Source organism: Struthio camelus, chromosome 3 (assembly GCF_040807025.1).
Source record: "Struthio camelus isolate bStrCam1 chromosome 3, bStrCam1.hap1, whole genome shotgun sequence".
Taxonomy (NCBI): domain Eukaryota; kingdom Metazoa; phylum Chordata; class Aves; order Struthioniformes; family Struthionidae; genus Struthio; species Struthio camelus.
The window spans coordinates 14666792-14685619 of record NC_090944.1 but is presented as its reverse complement, the minus strand read 5'-3'; the positions used below and the strand labels follow the sequence as shown (position 1 = coordinate 14685619).

At 43.0% G+C, this 18828-nt stretch overlaps 1 protein-coding gene across 1 annotated transcript in view; it reads right to left on the bottom strand.

The window, feature by feature from the left end:
• Positions 1–18828, bottom strand: part of LOC104139673 (opsin-5) — a 60821-nt gene that overhangs the window by 14161 nt on the left and 27832 nt on the right. Inside the window, exon 7 of the mRNA XM_009667941.2 lies at positions 5110–5262. Coding sequence (XP_009666236.1) covers positions 5110–5248 — 139 coding nt within the window. The 5' untranslated portion in view covers positions 5249–5262. The remainder of the gene's footprint in view (positions 1–5109; positions 5263–18828) is intronic.

Sequence of the window (18828 nt, the reverse complement as noted above, 5' to 3'; positions counted from 1 at the left end):
GCATCTCAACAGACATTAAAGCTCCTAGCAGACACCTAGTCTTTTTTCCATATGTTCCAGAAAGACTCCAGCAGCTCCCCACCTGCTCAGCAATGCAGCTCACTCAAAATATATTACCCTCGTACACAACAATTTTCATCAGCTTCTCTTGGCAGAGTCTGATGGGAGTCCCACGCCTCAGGAATTAAGTGGGTATTTGTGACAGCCCATCAATGAAACGGTCACCTTGCAAGGCTGCCGTGCTCCCCCAGAACCAAGAAACCAAGCCTGGGGACATTCATGAGGCGGAAAGAAAAACGGTTTCCAGAGGCTAAAACTAGATTGTTACACAAGAAATATGTGCAACTGGGGAATTCAAGATTTACTAAGCTCAGGAGAAAAATCCTTTGATTCAGAATTTTTCAGTAATGAATGCCAAACTGTTTTAACTGGAAAAACCTATATTTTTATACTGTCAGTGCTGGCCTGGAGCTTATTTTAAAAAATAAAAAAAAATAGATCAGAAAGTGGCTCATCCTTTAATTTTAGGTTTTCTCAGTAAATTTGATTTATCCTTGGTGAATGAAATTTAAAGAACATCCTATTCTTATGGCTCTGAAAATTCAATCTGAATTATAAGTAGATACAGGTAATCAATTCAATTCTTTTATTCATTGCTGTTAAGTGAATGAGTCTCAGTGTTGTTGAATATATTTTATATATCTTAATCCTTTTTCATTCCCATTTTCTCTCGAGTGAAATTCACAATATCTCATCTCGTATGCCAGCGTCCAGGCTGGAATAACTATCAAAAGCGCCTGACAATTTCCTGAGTACTTTTCAACAGATTGGAAATCTAGAAAGATTTATACATCAGACAAGTCTCTGAAGCAGCTATTCATTATTAACAGCAATATTTCAGAGGATCTAAACCCCTGTCCATTAAACACAAACCTAAGGCTGGAAGGTGTCAAATGATAATTTAAGCTCACCTTTGACCTGCATCGTTTCTGAACGGTCGCTTATCTAACCTTTTTTGAGCTCTTTGATGATAAAAACTTCACTACCCCTTAAGACAAGCCATCTGAATGCTTTATTTTCCCTATTGAAAAGGTTTTCCTAGCAGCTAACCAAAGCCCTCTCCAGTGCAAGCTCCCAGCCCAGACGAAGAGGCAGAGAAACAGAGCCAGGCTGCGGTACAGAGTCTGCAGCATCAGGGAAAAACGTATAAAAGAACCAGTCTAAACAAATAAGACTCCTTTTCTTCAATCTGACAGCAGGGCTAAACTGTTAGAGAAAAATAAAAAACAAACAAAAAAACCCCACACTAGTTTAGGATTTTTTTCCCCAATAAAAGCTGTTCTATAACACACTGCGGACCAGCGCAACAACAGTTTGTGAACTGATAGTTACCTGCCAGGGGCTTCTGAAGGAGCTGATGGCTGGCGGGTCTCAGTTCACCTGTGAGTCACCGACTCATCCTTACAGGAAATCAATCAAGTTGGTGATGAAAAAGCTAGCAGAGGAGGTGACAAGAATTGGAAAGCAAAAAGAATTGGATCCTTAAATTAGGTGTATGGCTTTTTTTTTTTTTTTGGCAATAAGAAAACCCACATGGAAACAACCTATTCAGATCAAAAAATCACATGTCGACAAAGAATTTATCGTGATTTGGCCAAGACTCCTTTTTTTGGAGGAAATGCAAAAAAAATGCATTTTTCTATTTCCAAACTGAAATATTTCAATTATTCAGACAACCAGCCTGACCCTACAAGCTCTGTTGAGGTTTCTGATAGGATCCCACCTTTGCTCACTCACTTTGCAGCTTCTCCCCTCTTTGAAACATATTTTAAATTCACTTGCACCTAACACGCCTCAAGCAAAAAAAAAAAGATGCCTAACAGCAATTCCCACCTCTTGACTTCCCATCTTTCTGCAACTAGTCCCTCTCTCTGCCACCTGTAATTACAGGATAGCCTCGAAAGGGGAGAAAGTTTATGGGAAGAGATCTGCCAGGGAACCAGAGACACAGCTCAGCGCCCTGGAAGAAAATAGGTAGATTTGATCTGAACAACAAGTTACAGTAAAAACATATACGGATGCTCACGGGGAGGTTACGCAGTTTACAAAATAAATCTGCAGTACTGCACAGTTACTACAAGATTTGATTATGCTCACGAGCTACTGAGGCACAGAGCTTTAACTCACTATTTTGAATACTTGGGAGCTCTGACTCATGACACAGCTGCCAATTGAAGTACATTTACAGCATCAGCAAGCCTGCTGTACAAAATGTTAGTGTATTGTTTCACTGAGCTACACATCCTTCTCTGCTACCTCACACAGATTCTATTATTCGCCACAGAAAATCTCTGCATGGCAGTGCCCAGCAGAAATGTGGGTACTCTGAGCTGTTGGAAATCAGTTTAGTGGAGAAGGAACCTTGGGTTTATTTTTGTTTGCAGCCAGTAAAATAGTCACTCAGAGATTTTGCTGGGAGGAACAGCAAAGACGAACTACCTTCTAAAACATCCTCTATTTTTAGGCTCAAGATATTGTTAGAAGGTTGCCGTCCACCTAAACATGAATGGGTAATAAAACGTGGGTTTGCATACCGACAGCTAAGGGTAGCATCCCTAATATAATAAGCTAAAACAATCTTATAATTTACAAAACATACATCAAACATTAGGCCAAACCAAGCTTTTTCTTTTTCCTAAGAAAAGCGTGGTGAAAGACTACTTCACCCCTTCTACACGAGCAAAGGAGGAGGACTTGACATTGCTCCTTCCACCAGTTTTGTTTAGCTTTCTCACTTAGGGGCTGAGCTGAAGTGTAATTCTGCTCTATTGATAAAATAACAACACGCCCCTCCTTCGTAAAACCTCTGGAAAAGGTTCCTGACTTCTCTTCACCTCTAGTGAAATAATATCCATTACTGAATTACACACAACCATCCAAAACAGTATTACTCCAGTCTAGGAAACAAGATGACAGTTGCTGTATCTGAAATGGCCGAGGGCACGTGTGATCAGTAGCAAGGCAATGAAAGCTTGAAACCCACAAAAGGGCAAAAAAATATCTGCACAGTGGTATTGTATGCTATAGATGCAAACCCAGGAAAGATGCAAATCTATAGCATTTAGATGCATATAATACAGACAGCATATGTGGCTCTAATAACAGTCAGTACCGGGTGTGCAATCACCACTAGGGTAAAGTAATTAACCGAGTCAAATGCAAATCAAACACATGAATGAGGAAGTTAAATCCAGAGAAGTAGGATATGATCTCTAAGGTGGAGCTTTATGTGCATATAGCAGAGCCATAGCTTGAACTTTCTCGGCTTGAGCCATTGGGAGCAAGGAGTCCGCTCTGGGTTGTTTGATCCTCAGTCTGCCCCACAGCAGGAAGGTGGGAATCTTACTGATAAGTTATCAGCCATTTTTAGCTATAGATTCAGCCTCCTCTTCTCATACTACTTATGCAAGTCTGTGCCTGAATGGTCAGGTTTGGATTTTTTCTGGAAAGTTATCGTTTCTGGTCTTTGCCTTAGTTTTGTTATGTCTATGTTGTTCAAGATGTTTCACACCTGGCAGGGGCATTTCTTTGGACGTGGACAAATCTGCACTAAATACAACTAATACACCAAGGCAGCACAATGTACGTTGGAAGGATTCATTTTAGCTACTCAGATATATTTCGTGGGATTAAAACTAAGTTTGTTCAACTGAGTGAAGGAAAATGCAAGGGGTGTTGTTTTCGACGGTTCAGTGAAGACATCTGTTTGCATAGCAGCCATAAAGGAAAAAAAAAAAAAGATAGAAAAAGCTAGGATACTATGTACAGTACTACGAATACTGAGACTAGTACATCACTGAACAGAGCAGAGACACAACTTCACTTGCAATATATTTAGTTCTGAATTCCTATTTAAATAGAGATAGTGGAAGTGGAAGACTAAGGAGAGATAGACATTATCCAAGCCTTGGTGAGACTTCCTCAGCAGAAAATATTAGATTACTTAGATCAGAGGAAAGGTAGTAAGAGAGAGCATAGGCAGGAGGTATGCAAAATAATAAGTGATAAACATAAAGGTAGGACTAAACAGTTTTATATTAAGTGCAAAAACGGAATAAATTTGAAGAAACACCCTGTAGCCCTCAGTCCAGAGTTGTCTGTGACCCAAAACACAGTTTGGTGCAGCACTGTTATGTGACCTTGGCCCAATTTTACTGAGAAAACAGATTTTAAGCTGTGAGAAAGTATGCAAAGTCAAGTCATAAATCACAAGGAAAATCAAAATCATGGACAGAAATTTAAGGGTGGAGATAACAGTTAGCAGCTCAAGTATCTGAAAGGAAAAATAATAATGCAAAAAGGTATAAATTCCTCAAAAGAGTAGAGAATCACAAGATGGTAAATCAGCGAAAAACAAGGACAAGTCTGTTCAGAGAAGCAATGCAGACTGGTATTCTCCCAACTGAATGAGAACCGCCTGGAATATAAACACTTCATCAAGAAATCAGTCATACCTATTATCTACGTGCACTGGCCAATAAATAATTGCATTTTTCTGCTTGCAGAGTTACTTTGCATACGGTAAAAGATGCCAGGATAAAAGTGACCAGTTGAGGGGAGGGTCATAGACAGAAAATACTGTTCAATATAATGTGTAATGAAAGAGTCGATACTAAGAATTGAACAAGATTCTAATGAACATGTATGATGATTTTCTCTTTTGCTGTGTAGACACGTGAAAGAGGCTCTAAAAACAAGATGTAAAACCCATGCTGCATAAGGACATAAGTCAGCTTTGGCCAGATAACTAGCCTGCAGATTAATTGTTCCTATCAGTAGAAGTGAGAGAATTTCGTGTGATTTTACCCAGAAGGTCCACTAATAGTCACTTTTGGAGACAGACTTTTTGCCTACCTAGACCAGCTTTCTCTTATGGTGCTAACCATATTTCTTACATGTTCTTCTCGACCTTTGCCTAGATTTTTCTTTCTAGTACGAAGAAACATGTAATTACACATCCAACGCCCAGCAGTCACTGCCTTCTTTGTGAGTGCCTGAAAGGATGCAGTGACATGTTCATGCTTCAAAAATGAGGTAAAAAATCATTACCAATTACTGTCAAATAAAATCCAGCTACTATGTCAGCTTCTCTAGAAAGCTTTGATGCGAAGGGGTCTTCCCTCTGGAGGTAGTGTGGGAGGTATTCATCCTGGGATGAAGTGTTGTGATCTGATGCCATCCCATTCATGTCCAGCTCAACGACTGAAAAATAAAAGAACGGAATTTGTTATAGATCACATCCACTACCAGAAACTGCAATGATATTTTTGTTCATGCACAGGAAGCATCCTCCCATCTTCATTTCTATTCTACCAGCTCCCATGGCGTTTCAGGATTCAATTCAAAATTGCATAAAGCACCCTGGCACGATTTATTTCATGGCTTTATTTATCCAAGTGTATCATTATTCATATACTCATCACAGTAATCCATCTGAGCAGCATCTAGCAACTGTTGTGCTGCAAGATTCAAGCCAGAGGCCTCTGAAGTGCTTTCCCTGAATGTCTTAAGTAACTTGATGCTTCCAGCTGAGGGTAAGAGTGACTCAAGAGTCAGAATCTGGGGAAATCAAGTAGGGCAATTGTTTGTGTCTGAATAGCTTCATTGTTCAATGTGTTTAATGCACGCTGAACTTGTTATCTTTATTTATATATACTGTTCTCATGATCCCAAGAAACTGAGAATTATCAGTTAGACAGTCCCAGCAATTTCTTCATATCTTGAGGGGGAGTGTGTCTACAAACAGTAGCTCTGCAAATTTCACGGTTAAGAGTTGCATCCATAACTTTGGAGTTATTTAGGTAGTGGGTTCTGTTGTAAATAACTCCGTATGGTTATGAGCAGTAATTGACTATTATGGTTATAAAGAAACAGCAGAGGACTGGAAGAATAGGCAAGCAATAATAGGCATCTAGGAAAGCCCGTTAATGGCTTGAATTTTCTTACTGTTTCTACTTTTACAGAAACAGGCTGTCGAGGGCAAATGTGCTAATATACTTACAGTGAACTCTAATACGGAAAAACTAGTGTCTGCCAGACATCTATGCAGACATCCCTAGACAAGGACAGCTGAAGGAGTAAAGTGAGAAATTCTAGCATAAGAAGAGAAATATTTCTACAGTATTTCAAACCATCCAGCTGAGAGCTGTTTTGGACATTCAGTCCTCTCAGCTCTTTTTGCCAGCAGTTGCTGTGCCTATGAGGCAGGAGTGGCACATAGGGACTTTGCATTTAACTCTCAGCTCTTCTGCACTTTTTTCTGTAGGGACTGAGGAAAATTATGAAGCTCCAAATTCCTCCCATCAAAGTCTAAACACACAGGGCTGAGCTCATAAGCTAGGAGACTCGGTCCTTTGCTCTTTGGTGGAGAGAGTGGGGTAAGCTTAGCCCAACTTAGACAGAATCATCATCTACAGGTGCCTGTTCTCAAAACATGGCACAAGTCCACAACAGCCAGGCATCTAACTTTTACTATCCCAGAAGGACTTTAGGTGTTCACATCTCAACAACAGCATTAAGCCCTGTATCCATACCTTAGGTTGTGAGGTCTCTATATCGCACGAGGACGACTATGACAGGAGACTAGAACATTTTTTTGTCATGTAAGTAGCTGTGATATAAACAGCAAATTTGGGAAAGAAGAATGCCATCCTTGGTGTCTAACTTACAAGTGATTAAAGTTCAGAAGATGAACGCTGCCTTTAATATTTTAAGAAAAGTCAGCCTCCTTTTACCTGGCCAGTACCATTGAAATTTCTGACAAAACTGGGATATATCCTATATATCCTATATCCTGCTGTGAAGAGAGATGAGCTCCTACTGTTAACTTCATAGTCTGCTCTTTGAGAAGTTCTATTGTGTGCACTTAATCAAGACAAAGGGGAAAATAAATAGTTTATTTAACTGTACTGTAAAAGTGAGAAAAGAACAAGTGCTACCTTTACACAATATGCTGCCAAAGATGCTTCAGTTCAGCCCCATTTAACAAATTCAGAGATACACAATATTCCCCTAGAAAAAATGTTTCATTATTTTATGCGTTCACTTTCTCTTCTGCATCTTGAAGGTGGACAGCGTTCTCAAGAACAGCCCAATATGGCAAGACCTGAAGCAGATGACACCTACCTACCCCTAACTATCCACAACCCCTTGTCCCTCAACTTTTGAGGACAGACCTCACTTAAGAGAAGCAGACCATGGGAGGGCACGTTGCTCCTCTAGCCTTTTGTAAGTGCCTATTTAACACCCAGCCACGCTCCCCGTCCTTCCAGATCCTGTCTCCTTTGTGGTTACCAGCACCTCACATAGTCTGAAGTCAGCACCACAGCAGCGACACTGGTATAACCTTGCCTAGAGAGGTGTGTGTCTGTGTATTTCCCAAATCGAACGAAATACCCCACATGGTTGGTACATCCTTTCGCACCGAGGCCCCAGCCAGCTGCTCTGGTTGAGACTGAGGTGCGTTTCATTGGTATCTCTTGGTGCAGCAGTGGGAACTTGGTGATTCACAGGAGAAATTGTAAGAAAAAAACACAAAATGCTGCAAGAAACCAAAAGGTATCCCAAGCATATGGCTCTAAGCAGTACTACAGTCTTTAAAGTTCAGCAGCTTCACTGATTTTCTTTGTTTCCAATGAAGGAAAAACTAAGCAAAGGCTGATTAATTTAAAAAAAAACAAACAAACAAACTATGGGTGAGTTCGTAAGCCCTCTTCTTCTTCCACAGCCTTGGTGAATAAGCTGTTCAAATTTTTCACTGCCTCCTTGAATTCAGATGCCAAACTAACTGCCTGGAGTTGGCCCAAAAAGACTGTCTCATACAAAAGAACCAAGTACAGATCTGAGAAACAAAACCATCAGGCTAATCTTCCTCTCCATTAAATCACAGCCACAGGTCTCCATCCAGTTTTCACCTAGCCTTTAAAAGGACTCCTATGCCTTTCTGTCCCTCAGCTTTCACAATCCTGCCACTTTCATGCAGCTGCTGCATTTGAATCATGTGAGTGGTTGAACTGATGCAAATGGAAAAGCGCATCTGGGACCTGTCAGCACAATTTAGGTTTGATATAAAGAAGAATCATAGCATTTAAGGGCATGTTCCTTACCTACACTTTACCAATTCTCATTGCCTTCAAGCTCCTCTGAACTCCTAGAACATGCTAGGAGGCTATAAGCAAGTGTGGTATGCTAATTCAGATTTAAAATATGTATTCTTCCACATGGCTCAGCTAAGTATTGGCAGATACTGACAAAATCTGAAGATTTCAATCTAAATTAGTAAGAAAACAATCATTGTACTCACAATAGCTTGCCAAAAAATTGATGCCTTCAGTTTACAGAAAACAGACAAACTTGTACGAAATGGAAAAAACATTTTTTGTAAATTTTGAGGAAAATGAGGAGCTTTAGTAACTTTTGAGGGAAATGTTAATATCAATCATTATTAAAAAATCATTTGAAAAGCTAAAGGCATGAGGTAATTTAGAGGCAGGAGTGAGCGACTATAAGAACGACTGAGCAGTATGAAATGTGCGCTACAGGCATCATAGAAACTGAGCTACAGTTGAATGGTACCAAGAGATTCCTCTGTGAAAGCTACTATAGCAGAAATGCTTTAATGTGACTGATTAATAAAAGTGCACAAGGAATGGAATATGACATTCAAAGGCATGAACCCCTTCTAAGTGTCGTAATTGTTTGAGGAAGCAGATGGATTTACCAAGAGATAAACTGTAGATGGAAACAAAAGAGGGCCACAGACCCAGTGTGACCTCTTAGAAAGAATTAGCAGAGTTCATCATTAAAAGAATTAACACAGTTAAAACTATAACGTTATCGACTGTGTTAATTAAGAAAATAACTTTCTACCCTTCTTATGATATGTAATAGGTCTTTCAATAAAACTGTAAATAATTTTATTTAAAGAAGACAAAAGCTAAAAGGATACATTAGTGTGCTGTTATCTAAGGGGGGGGGGGGGGGAGGAATTATTTTTTCTTTAATTTGTCCAACGATATTTATTCCTAGATTCTGCATATCAAAGTCAAGTCCCAGTGTCAGCCGGACTGCAATTCAAACTATTGAGTATAACTTTTTTTCTAAACCTTCCCTGTATTCCATATAAATTTGTCATCCACTCGCTTTGAGAGTATATCAAGAACAAAAAATAAAAAAAGAAGGAAAACAAGGTTACAGAAACAGTTTATTACAATAAAATGGAGAACCTCATAGCATTTTATGTGCACAATATGAACATCCAACATGAATAACCTTCATACTGAGGTTATGCTAGCATCATACATCACTTCTTATCAAGTGTCAGGAAAAGGAGAGGACCCCATTGCACTGACTGAGAGCTTGAGGAACTGCAGGTAACAAGAACCTGGAGCTAAACATTAAATAATTTTAAATAATTTTCAGAGTATGTCTTGCAAACATGGGCCACAAAAGGCATACACCATCGATGAAACATGGCCATTGCCTTGTCCTCCTACACCCACCCAGGCTGCTATGCTGATAATGTAAACCAAAAACCCAATACACATGCTGACAAACACTGCTACCCCTTTTAACTATCTGCTTCCTTGTGCTCATTTTTCTCCAGTTTGGTTATGCCTCTCAAAACTGGTTTCAGTTAGTGAGATGTATCCTCAGTCAGGTATTTCTCCAACAGTCTGACTACCTGTTGTATTTCAAAAGGTAAATAACCAGAACACTTCTCCTAGAATCACCACGGAGCGTCACTTCTTTTTTAATGTGGTGAGCTCTACTGTTGTTAGGAGAGATTTCTTTAAGAAAGAATGTCATGTTTTAATCTCAACTCACATTTAAAAAGCCTGAAGGCTCAAGCTATGATCCTGAGTTGCCTTAATAGGTAACTCCTTTAGTCACCAGACTGTTGGTTATTCTAGGACAGATTCTCTTGCTCGCTCTTCCTGAAGGGGAATAATCACTTTGAATAATCATTCGCCGCTTTAAAAGTTCAAACCAAGATTTCCTACATTTCAGGTGAGCTGCGTGGTCCATCACATGAGACTGTAGCTTCTTTTGTGCTAATCAGGAAAGAAAAGGGTAAATGGAAATGTCTCATATTTCTCCCATAACAGAGACTGGAAAAGCTTTGGGAACATCAACATTTTGGATGCTGATACTGGGAAAATACTATTCTGGCCAACTACCATTGAAGGTCTACCTACCCCATACAATGCAACATCACCTAGCAATATTGCAATGGCATGGGTAGAGATAAAGCTACAGTCACACATGATATGGCTCCATCTCAGTCTGAATACTCTGCTGAGAGGTGGAATTTAAATTTTGGGTTAAAGCCCCAGTTAGGTGCTTCTACCTTCTTTTGGTCTTACAAGTATGCAGTAAGACTTATTACTCTACATTAGTAAGCAGGGCACACTCACTGCAAAGCGGTTGCTGCTGAAGACCTCATATCTACTCTGTACACATTTTACTTTGGAGTAGCTCTAGACTGGTCCATTGGACCAAATGCTGATTTGCACCTCCAGGTTTGTCTCACCTGAAAAGAATCCAGCTCCTGTGCTGAGACCATTCCCTGATGCAAATCAGAGTGCAGCAAGTAGGGACAAATGGCAGGGTCACTTCAAAAGTGCACTCCTGCTTGTAACAAAGACATGAATGCAGACAGAACCTTAGAGTTTGGGAGCCCATTCATAGAGGCTTGATCAGCAGAAAACAGTGACTGGCTGTCCTCTACAAAGTAAAGTTCACTCTATGAGTCCTGATCTGAGCTATTTCCATTTTGGAGTCTCTCTCAAATTAAAATAAAATTAATTTTTCCTGGGCTACGCACTTTTTAAGAGCTAGCCCTCTAGGTGTTCTCAAGGGGGAAAAAAAAGTAAATACAAGAAAATAAAGTGTGAAATATGAAAAAAATCCCTCCAGTCATATTTTACAATTGAAGTCTTTGATTCTGATTCATACAAATATATTAAAAATTGAGCTCTCTGTTGTAACACATAAGTGCTCCAGATAATGTGAAAAGCAGACTCAGACAAGCACTGGAAAATAAAACAGTTTTCCAAGACCGCTTTTTTCTTACCCCCTTGCAAGAACAGAGGATACCACTTTGCAGCAGATCTCCAATAACCAAAGCATGGGAACAGAGCATTACATCACAGCCTGCCCATCTAGCTCATCTACAGACCATCTTTCCAGCACATCCAGTGCTGAAAGGTCCCTCGTGCCTGTGAAAACAGAATTAAAGCCAGAACAAAAGACACCAGTTCAGTGCTTTCTATTAGAAATGGACTCGTGCTTACTCCTGTGCAGTAAGAGTAAGGAGTAGCCAACATTCATATTTAATTAAGACAAACAATTTCACTTTTGAATAATATATTCTTTAAAAGGGAACTGTTCCACTACAGCCAATCTCAGGAGATCCAAAATCTTGATCCAGACTCTATAAAATAGCAATATTGGGCCTCAAAACTTCTGAGACTAAGAAAGATCTTGAACTTTTTTGTTTGGTTTTAATCAATGCTGTTTCTCCAGTCCTGCATCAGTTTTGCTCCCCTCTCTTCTCCGAAGCTCTCGCAGCGGTTTTCCACTGCGTCCTCCAGTTTGGCAGGCCTCTTCTGCCCATTGCCCTGAGGAAGGCAGCTGCAGCAGCTTCAGCTTGCTTGTGCAATCTGTCCAGGCTACATTTCTGTCTATGGACACTTCAGCTCCTACCATGACCCTGCCAGTGCCCACTTTTTCCATTCTTGTCCTCAGATTTTCCTGTCTTCTGATGGGAGACTCTCATGTAGTTTCCAACCTCCTGAAGGAACAGAAAGGCTGAGAGGACCAAGCACAGGGCAACCCCTGGGACCTGCAGAGCTTCAGCTCTTCTAGTTGATGCACAACTTTTGGCAAATGGCTAAACCTCTTTTCCCCAAAGGGGAAATGGAGTGGTTTTGCATCTACGGCAAAGGTGGGCCGAAGGATTAACGTAGGCTGCAGTAATGGCACTGAAGTCAGTGGTATGAGCAAGAATAATGTATTCTGCTGATTTGGAAAATCATCATAAAGCACAGACTGTCCTAACAGATGAGAAAGTGCATATTTCTTATGAAGTAACAATCAGCTTCTTAGTTCTAGTAAAAATAAACTGTGATTTTGCAGGAGATGGCCTGCACAGGAACGTGAAGCTGTAAGTACAGTATGTTTTCTCCCTGCCCCGGACAGCATCTCTGAAAAAGAACTGATTGAGGTCTTCACAATAAGCAGATCAAAACTAAAATTTGAGACCTAGCTCTGAGCTGTTTGTTGCATTTTCAAATTTTGATGTGTAAAATCAAAAGCATTGTGCTTTCAAAGCACTATATTTATACAGCAATATCCAGAGAAGAAATAACCACATTCATAAGTCCGTGGTCATCTGAAATTTGTGATTTATTTGTGGGGTAGAGGGGCAATAATGCTCTTTGTGGCGCAATCCCTGCTGATATTCCAGGCAGTGGCCAGAACATATATTTATATCACAGAATGGTTTAGGTTGGAAGGGACCTCTGGAGATCATCTAGTCCAACCTCCCTGCTCAAGCAGGGGCCTCTAGAACATATTGCCCAGGATCATGTCCAGGCGGGTTTTGAATATCTCCAGCGAAGGAGACTCCACCACCTCCCTGGGCAAGCTGTTCCAATGCTCTGTCACCCTCACAATGAAGAAGTTTTTTCTCAGGTTCAGGTGGAACTTCCTGTGGTTCAGTTTCTGCCCGTTGCCTCTTGTCCTGTTGCTGGGCACCACGGAGAAGAGGCTGGCCTCATCCTCTTGACACCCCCCCTTCAGATACTTGTACACGTTGATGAGATCACCTCTCAGTCTTCTCTTCTCCAGACTGAACAGGCCCAGCTCTCACAGCCTTTCTTCAGAGGAGAGATGTGCCAGTCCCCTCATCATCTTCATAGCCCTCCGCTGGACTCTCTCCAGGAGTGCCATGTCTCTCTTGCACTGGGGAGCCCAGAACTGGACACAGTACTCCAGGTGAAGCCTCACCAGGGCTGAGGAGAGGGGCAGGACCGGCTCCCTCCACCTGCTGGCAACACTCTGCCTAATGCAGCCCAGGAGACCATTGGTCTTCTTGGCCACAAGGGCACACTGCTGGCTCATGCTTAACTTGTTGTCCACCAGCACTCCCAGGTCCTTCTCTGCAGAGCTGCTTTCCAGCAGGTCAACCCCCAGCCTCTCCTGCTGAATGGGTTTATTCCTCCCTAGGTGCAGGACCTTGCACTTGCCTTTGTTGAACTTCAGGAGGTTCCTCTCTGCCCAGCTCTCCAGGTCCCTCTGAAGGGCAGCACAGCCTTCTGGTGTGTTAGCCTCTCCCCCCAGTTTAGTATCATCAGCAAACTTGCTGAGGGTGCACTCTGTCCCTTCCTCAACATCATTGATGTATGCATCGAACAAGACTGGACCCAGGACTGACCCCTGGGGAAAAACCACTAGCCACAGGCCTCCAGGTAGACTCCACACCACTGACCACAACCCTCTGAGCTCGGCCATCCAGCCAGTTCTCAATCCACCTCACTGTCCACTCATCCAACCCACACTTCCTGAGCTTACCTAGGAGGATGTAATGGGAGACAGTGTCCAAAGCCTTGCTGAAGTCCAGGGAGACAACATCCACTGCTCTCCCCTCATCTAGCCAGCCAGTCATCCCATCCTAGAAGGCTATCAGATTGGTCAAGCATGATTTCCCTTTGGTGAATCCATGCTGACTACTCCAGATCACCTTCTTGTCCTCCACATGCTTAGTGAGGACCTTCAGGAGGAGCTGTTCCATCACCTTTCCTGGGATGGAGGGGAGGCTGACAGGCCTGTAGTTTCCTGGCTCCTCCTTCTTGCCCTTTTGGAAGACTGGGGTGACATTGGCTTTCTTCCAGTCCTCAGGCACCTCTCCTGATCTCCAGGACCTTTCCAAGATGATGGAGAGAGGCCTAGCGATAACATCCGCCAGCTCCCTCAGCACTCGTGGGTGCATCCCATCGGGGCCCATGGATTTATGGATGTCAAGTTTGGACAAAAGATCTCTAACCTGATCCTCCTCCACCAAGGGAGAGTCTTCCTTTCTCCAGACTTCCTCTCTTGTCTCCAGGGTCTGGAATTCCTGAGGACTGGCCTTAGCAGTGAAGACTGAAGCAAAGGCGGCATTCAATAACTCTGCCTTCTCTGTATCCTTTGTCACCAGGGCACCCGCCCCATTCAGCAGCGGGCCCATGTTTTCCCTAGTCTTCCTTTTGCTATTGATGTATTTGAAGAAGCCCTTCTTGTTGTCCTTGACATCCCTTGCCAGATTTAATTCCAACTGGGCCTTAGCCTTCCTTGTCGCATCCCTGCACACTCTGACAATGTCTCTGTATTCCTCCCAAGTGGCCTGTCCCCTTTTCCACATTCTGTAGACTTCCTTCTTCTGCTGGAGCTTTGCCAGGAGTTCCTTGCTCATCCATGCAGGTCTCCTGCCTGCTTTGCTGGACTTCTTCCTCAGAGGGATGCACTGATCTTGAGCCTGGAGGAAGTGATGCTTGAATATTAACCAGCTTTCTTGGACCCCTCTTCCTTCTAGGGCCCTATCCCATGATATTCCCCTAAGTAGGTCCCTGAAGAGGCCAAAGTTAGCCCTCCTGAGGTCCAGGGTTGTGCTCCTACTTATTACCGTGCTCCCTCCTCACAGGATCCTGAACTCACCGTCTCATGGTCACTGCAGCCAAGGCTGCCCCCAACCTTCACCTCTCCAACTAGGCCTTCTTTGTTCGTTAGTACAAGGTCTAGCAGCATGACTGTCCTTATTGGCTTCTCCACCACCTGCGTCAAAAAGTTATCCTCAGTGCTCTGCAGGAACCTCCTCGACTGTTTGTGGCTAGCTGTGCTGTCTTCCCAACAGATGTCAGGGTGGTTGAAGTCTCCCATGAGAACCAGGGCCTGTGAACGTGAGGCTACTTCCAGCTGCCTGTAAAAGGCCTCATCGACAACTTCCTCCTGGTCAGGTGGCCTGTAGTAAACCCCCACAACAGTGTCACCCATGTTAGCCTGCCCTTTAATCCTTACTCATAGGCTCTCCACTTGCTCTTCATCCACCCCGAGGCAGAGCTCCATACATTCTAGCTGCTCCCTCACATAAAGAGCAACTCCACCACCTCGCCTTCCTGGCCTCTCTTTCCTAAAAAGCACATAGCCATCCATGACAGCATCCCAGTCATGTGAGCTATCCCACCATGTCTCTGTAACCGCAATGAGATCACGGCCCTGTGACCACACACAGATCTCTAACTCTTCCTGTTTATTCCCCATGCTGCATGCATTGGTATACAGGCATTTCAGAGAGCCAGTCAAGCATGCAAGCTTCCCAGGAGAGGTGCAAGAGGATCCTCCATAGCCATGTTTTATGCTGTCTCCCCTGGCTGCATGCACCCTCTGGCGGCAACCTGACTTGAGCGGTGTTTTACTGACTCCCCTGCCACTATACCACTCCCCTTCCCCCATCTTGCCTAGTTTAAAGCCCTCCGTACCAGGCTGGCCAATCTGTTGGCCAAGACGCCCATGCCCCGCTTGGTAAGGTGGATCCCATCTCTCCCCATCAGCTGTTGATCTTCAAACAGCATTCCATGGTCATAGAAACCAAAGCCCTGTTGCCAACACCAGCGGCGCAGCCAGCTGTTAACTTGGAAAACTCGTCTACTCCTCCTCCTGTCCTTTCCCCTCACAGGCAAGACTGAGGAGAAAACGACCTGGGCTCCCAGACCCTTCACCACCATTCCCAGAGCTCTGAAGTCCCGTTTGATGGTTTCCAATTTACCTGTTGTGTCGTTAGTGCCCACATGGAAGATCAGCAGAGGGTAGTAGTCTGATGCATGGACAAGCCTTGGCACTCTTTCCATGACATCTCTTATTCGAGCCCCTGGCAGGCAGCAAACCTCTCTGGACAAGACATCAGGTCGGCAGATAGGTGCCTCTGTCCCCTGCAGCAGGGAGTCACCCACAACAATCACTCGCCGCTTCTTCTGGGTGTTCCTGCACAGCACGGGGTCTGCCAGGCCAGTTGCCTCCCTTGGAGCCATGCCCAGCTCCTCCTCAGCTTGCAGGGTGCTAAACTTGTTCTTCAAGGGTAAGTCTTGAGGAGGAGTAAGAGCCTTTCTCCTTCCACGAGAGGTCACCAGCTTCCAGTCCTCTTCCACAGCGTTATGATGCACCCTTACACACAGTACAGAGCCCTCTGACAACTCCGCTGCAGTGGGGGCAGGGGACTCCTGGAGCTGCACAGTCTCCGAGAACACCCTGTCAATCTCCTGCTCATCCTCTCGGATGCTATGCAGCCTAAAACTTCGTCCCGCAGCTCCTATCCAGCAAGCAGATTGCTATCCAGCAAGCAGATTCTGAAGAAGGTGTGAGGGCATCCAAACCGCTGAAAATTTCTCTGTTCTCAGAACAGGACTACATTTGAACAATGTGGGCACAACAGCAGCCTTTACAACGGTAATCTCTGATTTGGAAGATAAATCTGTAACTGCTCATTCTTGCTGCTAATATAACCCCCTACATGCAGTTTCCAAGAGGTCAGTGCCACTGCGCTCGACGAGAAGTTTGGAGTATTTGGCGCTAAGTAACTCCAAGAAAGGTGAATGAGTAGTGACTGGGACTTTACACCCTCCAGGAGGCAGACACTGAGAAACAAACGTGTGACATATGGTCATTGCAAGCCCTGTGACTGCCAAAGAGGCTGGAAAGGACCTCAAGCAAACAGCTAGTTCTTATTTCATTTCAAGACAGGATAAACTCTAATTATGTTATTACAGATGATTGTCTAGTCTGTTCTGTAAAACTTTTAACAATGGAAGTTTAATAGCCTCCCTAGGTGAGTTTTTCCAAAGATTAATTAAAATTGTCAAAGAAAGTAGCTTAGGATCAGTCATATCTTAAACAAATAATATCCTTAGATCAGAGAGAGACTCCTTTTCGCAGGAAAACCTCTTAATTTCTAATCAGGCAGATCCTTTTGGAGGGAAAAATAGCAGGGATTAAGTTCACTATTTTAAGAGTGAAATTAAGGTGGATTCAATAACCTGCTGATTTCAGCCTTGATAAAAGTCTTATTAATGCAAAATGGAGTATGAGCAGTTGTTGAATTGTGTGCCAAGGAAGAACATTTCAAATGCCCTGAACAAGTAACACACATTATGAAGAAGTGCACTTATATGGTGATGTGTCATTGCTCTGGCAAGAATCAGGCATCAAAAGTGCTTTTTAGGGACTCCAGAAAGATGGAAAAGTTGCCAGGATCTTATTTTATGAAGAATAAATGTAGCACAAGAGATGTAGTTGAGGGAAGGAGAGGAGTCCTAAGAGGAATCTCCTTTGGACGAACCTGATCAAACTCAAACTTAAGCGTTATTTTACCAGTATAACAAAGACTGTTTAAGAAACATTGAGAGAAACTTGATTTGGGAACAAAAATTAAAGAACCCCATGAATCTTTGAAAAGCAATAACACAAATTTTCTTCTGCTTAGCTTTTAGCAGATGAAAATCAACCAAATTACAAAGCATTGTGTACACCAACACCACAGCAATGTACAACACTGCATCCTGAGCCACGCTGCCGGTGGAGGACATTTCCAGTTACCTCCAGTGAGCAGCTCTGCTGCTGCCACAGACAAAGCACTGTCACAATTTGTCCAATAAGATGGACACATTTTACCAGGGGCCCTGCTTGGACTAACACATTCATTAAAAGATTCAGGTCCTCACTGTGAAATTCCTCAGAGAACTTCAAGGACCAAAGCAAGAGTCAGATCTTGCTTCTGTGGACTCTAAGCTTATTAGAGCATATTAGAAGCAAAAGCTCTGTATTTCCACTGTATGTCCACCACGTTTGAGTTCCCTGATGGTTTTCAGGGCATATACCACTACTTCTTTCCAGGACAGGCAGGACTATTTTCTTGCAGTGCCAAATCTGCAAAAAAGTTCCTGGGAGTCCTCGCGGTGAGCAGACCTTCAGCCACGAGACCTTGCTGAAGCAGAACGATGCTGACTTACGCAAGCCAAAGATCCGGCTTTACCTCGCTTCAAATCTTCCAAAGCAAATTCAGGTATCTGTTTAGGTTTGAATGAAACCAAAGCAGAGGAAAACAGAGACAACATGCCACAGGATCTGAAAATGCTGCAAAGACCGTGTTGAATCAGAAAATTTCTGCAGTACCTACAGCACAGAGGCAATAAAGCAGGTTTCAAACTCCTGCTTTCCTGATATTGTGTTGGGGAGAGAAAAAAAAAAAGTGTTCGACACTCAAATGCAGGAGCTACATAATATCAGAGATTAGCTAGACAAAAAGGAAAAGTAGACATAGCCAAGGCATGTTTCAGAGAGGACAGCAACAGAGCTAAGCAACACAGCAAGAACAATTTCAACTCAGGAAATTAAGTTTATCAGAAAACGGTACCAATCGTACCATACAGGAGAACATACAACAAAGGCTAGAGACACAAGGCAAACCAAAGCAGCCCCTAGAACATTTTTAGATGGAGTTTTTCTGTTTCAAAGTATTACCTGTCCCTATCCCCGCTTCGCTGCTATCTGTTTGTCCATTCACCGAGCATCCTGGTGACAAGCAAAAGCCTAATCCTGTTGCAAGGAGAGAAAAAGTGGCTTCCTGACTGACCAGCCTGTGCAATCTCATCTACTCTATTCTCAGGTAAAGCAATGAGGTCTTACAACAGACCCAGAGTATGTACTTACATAACTATTTTCCAGCTGATAAACCTA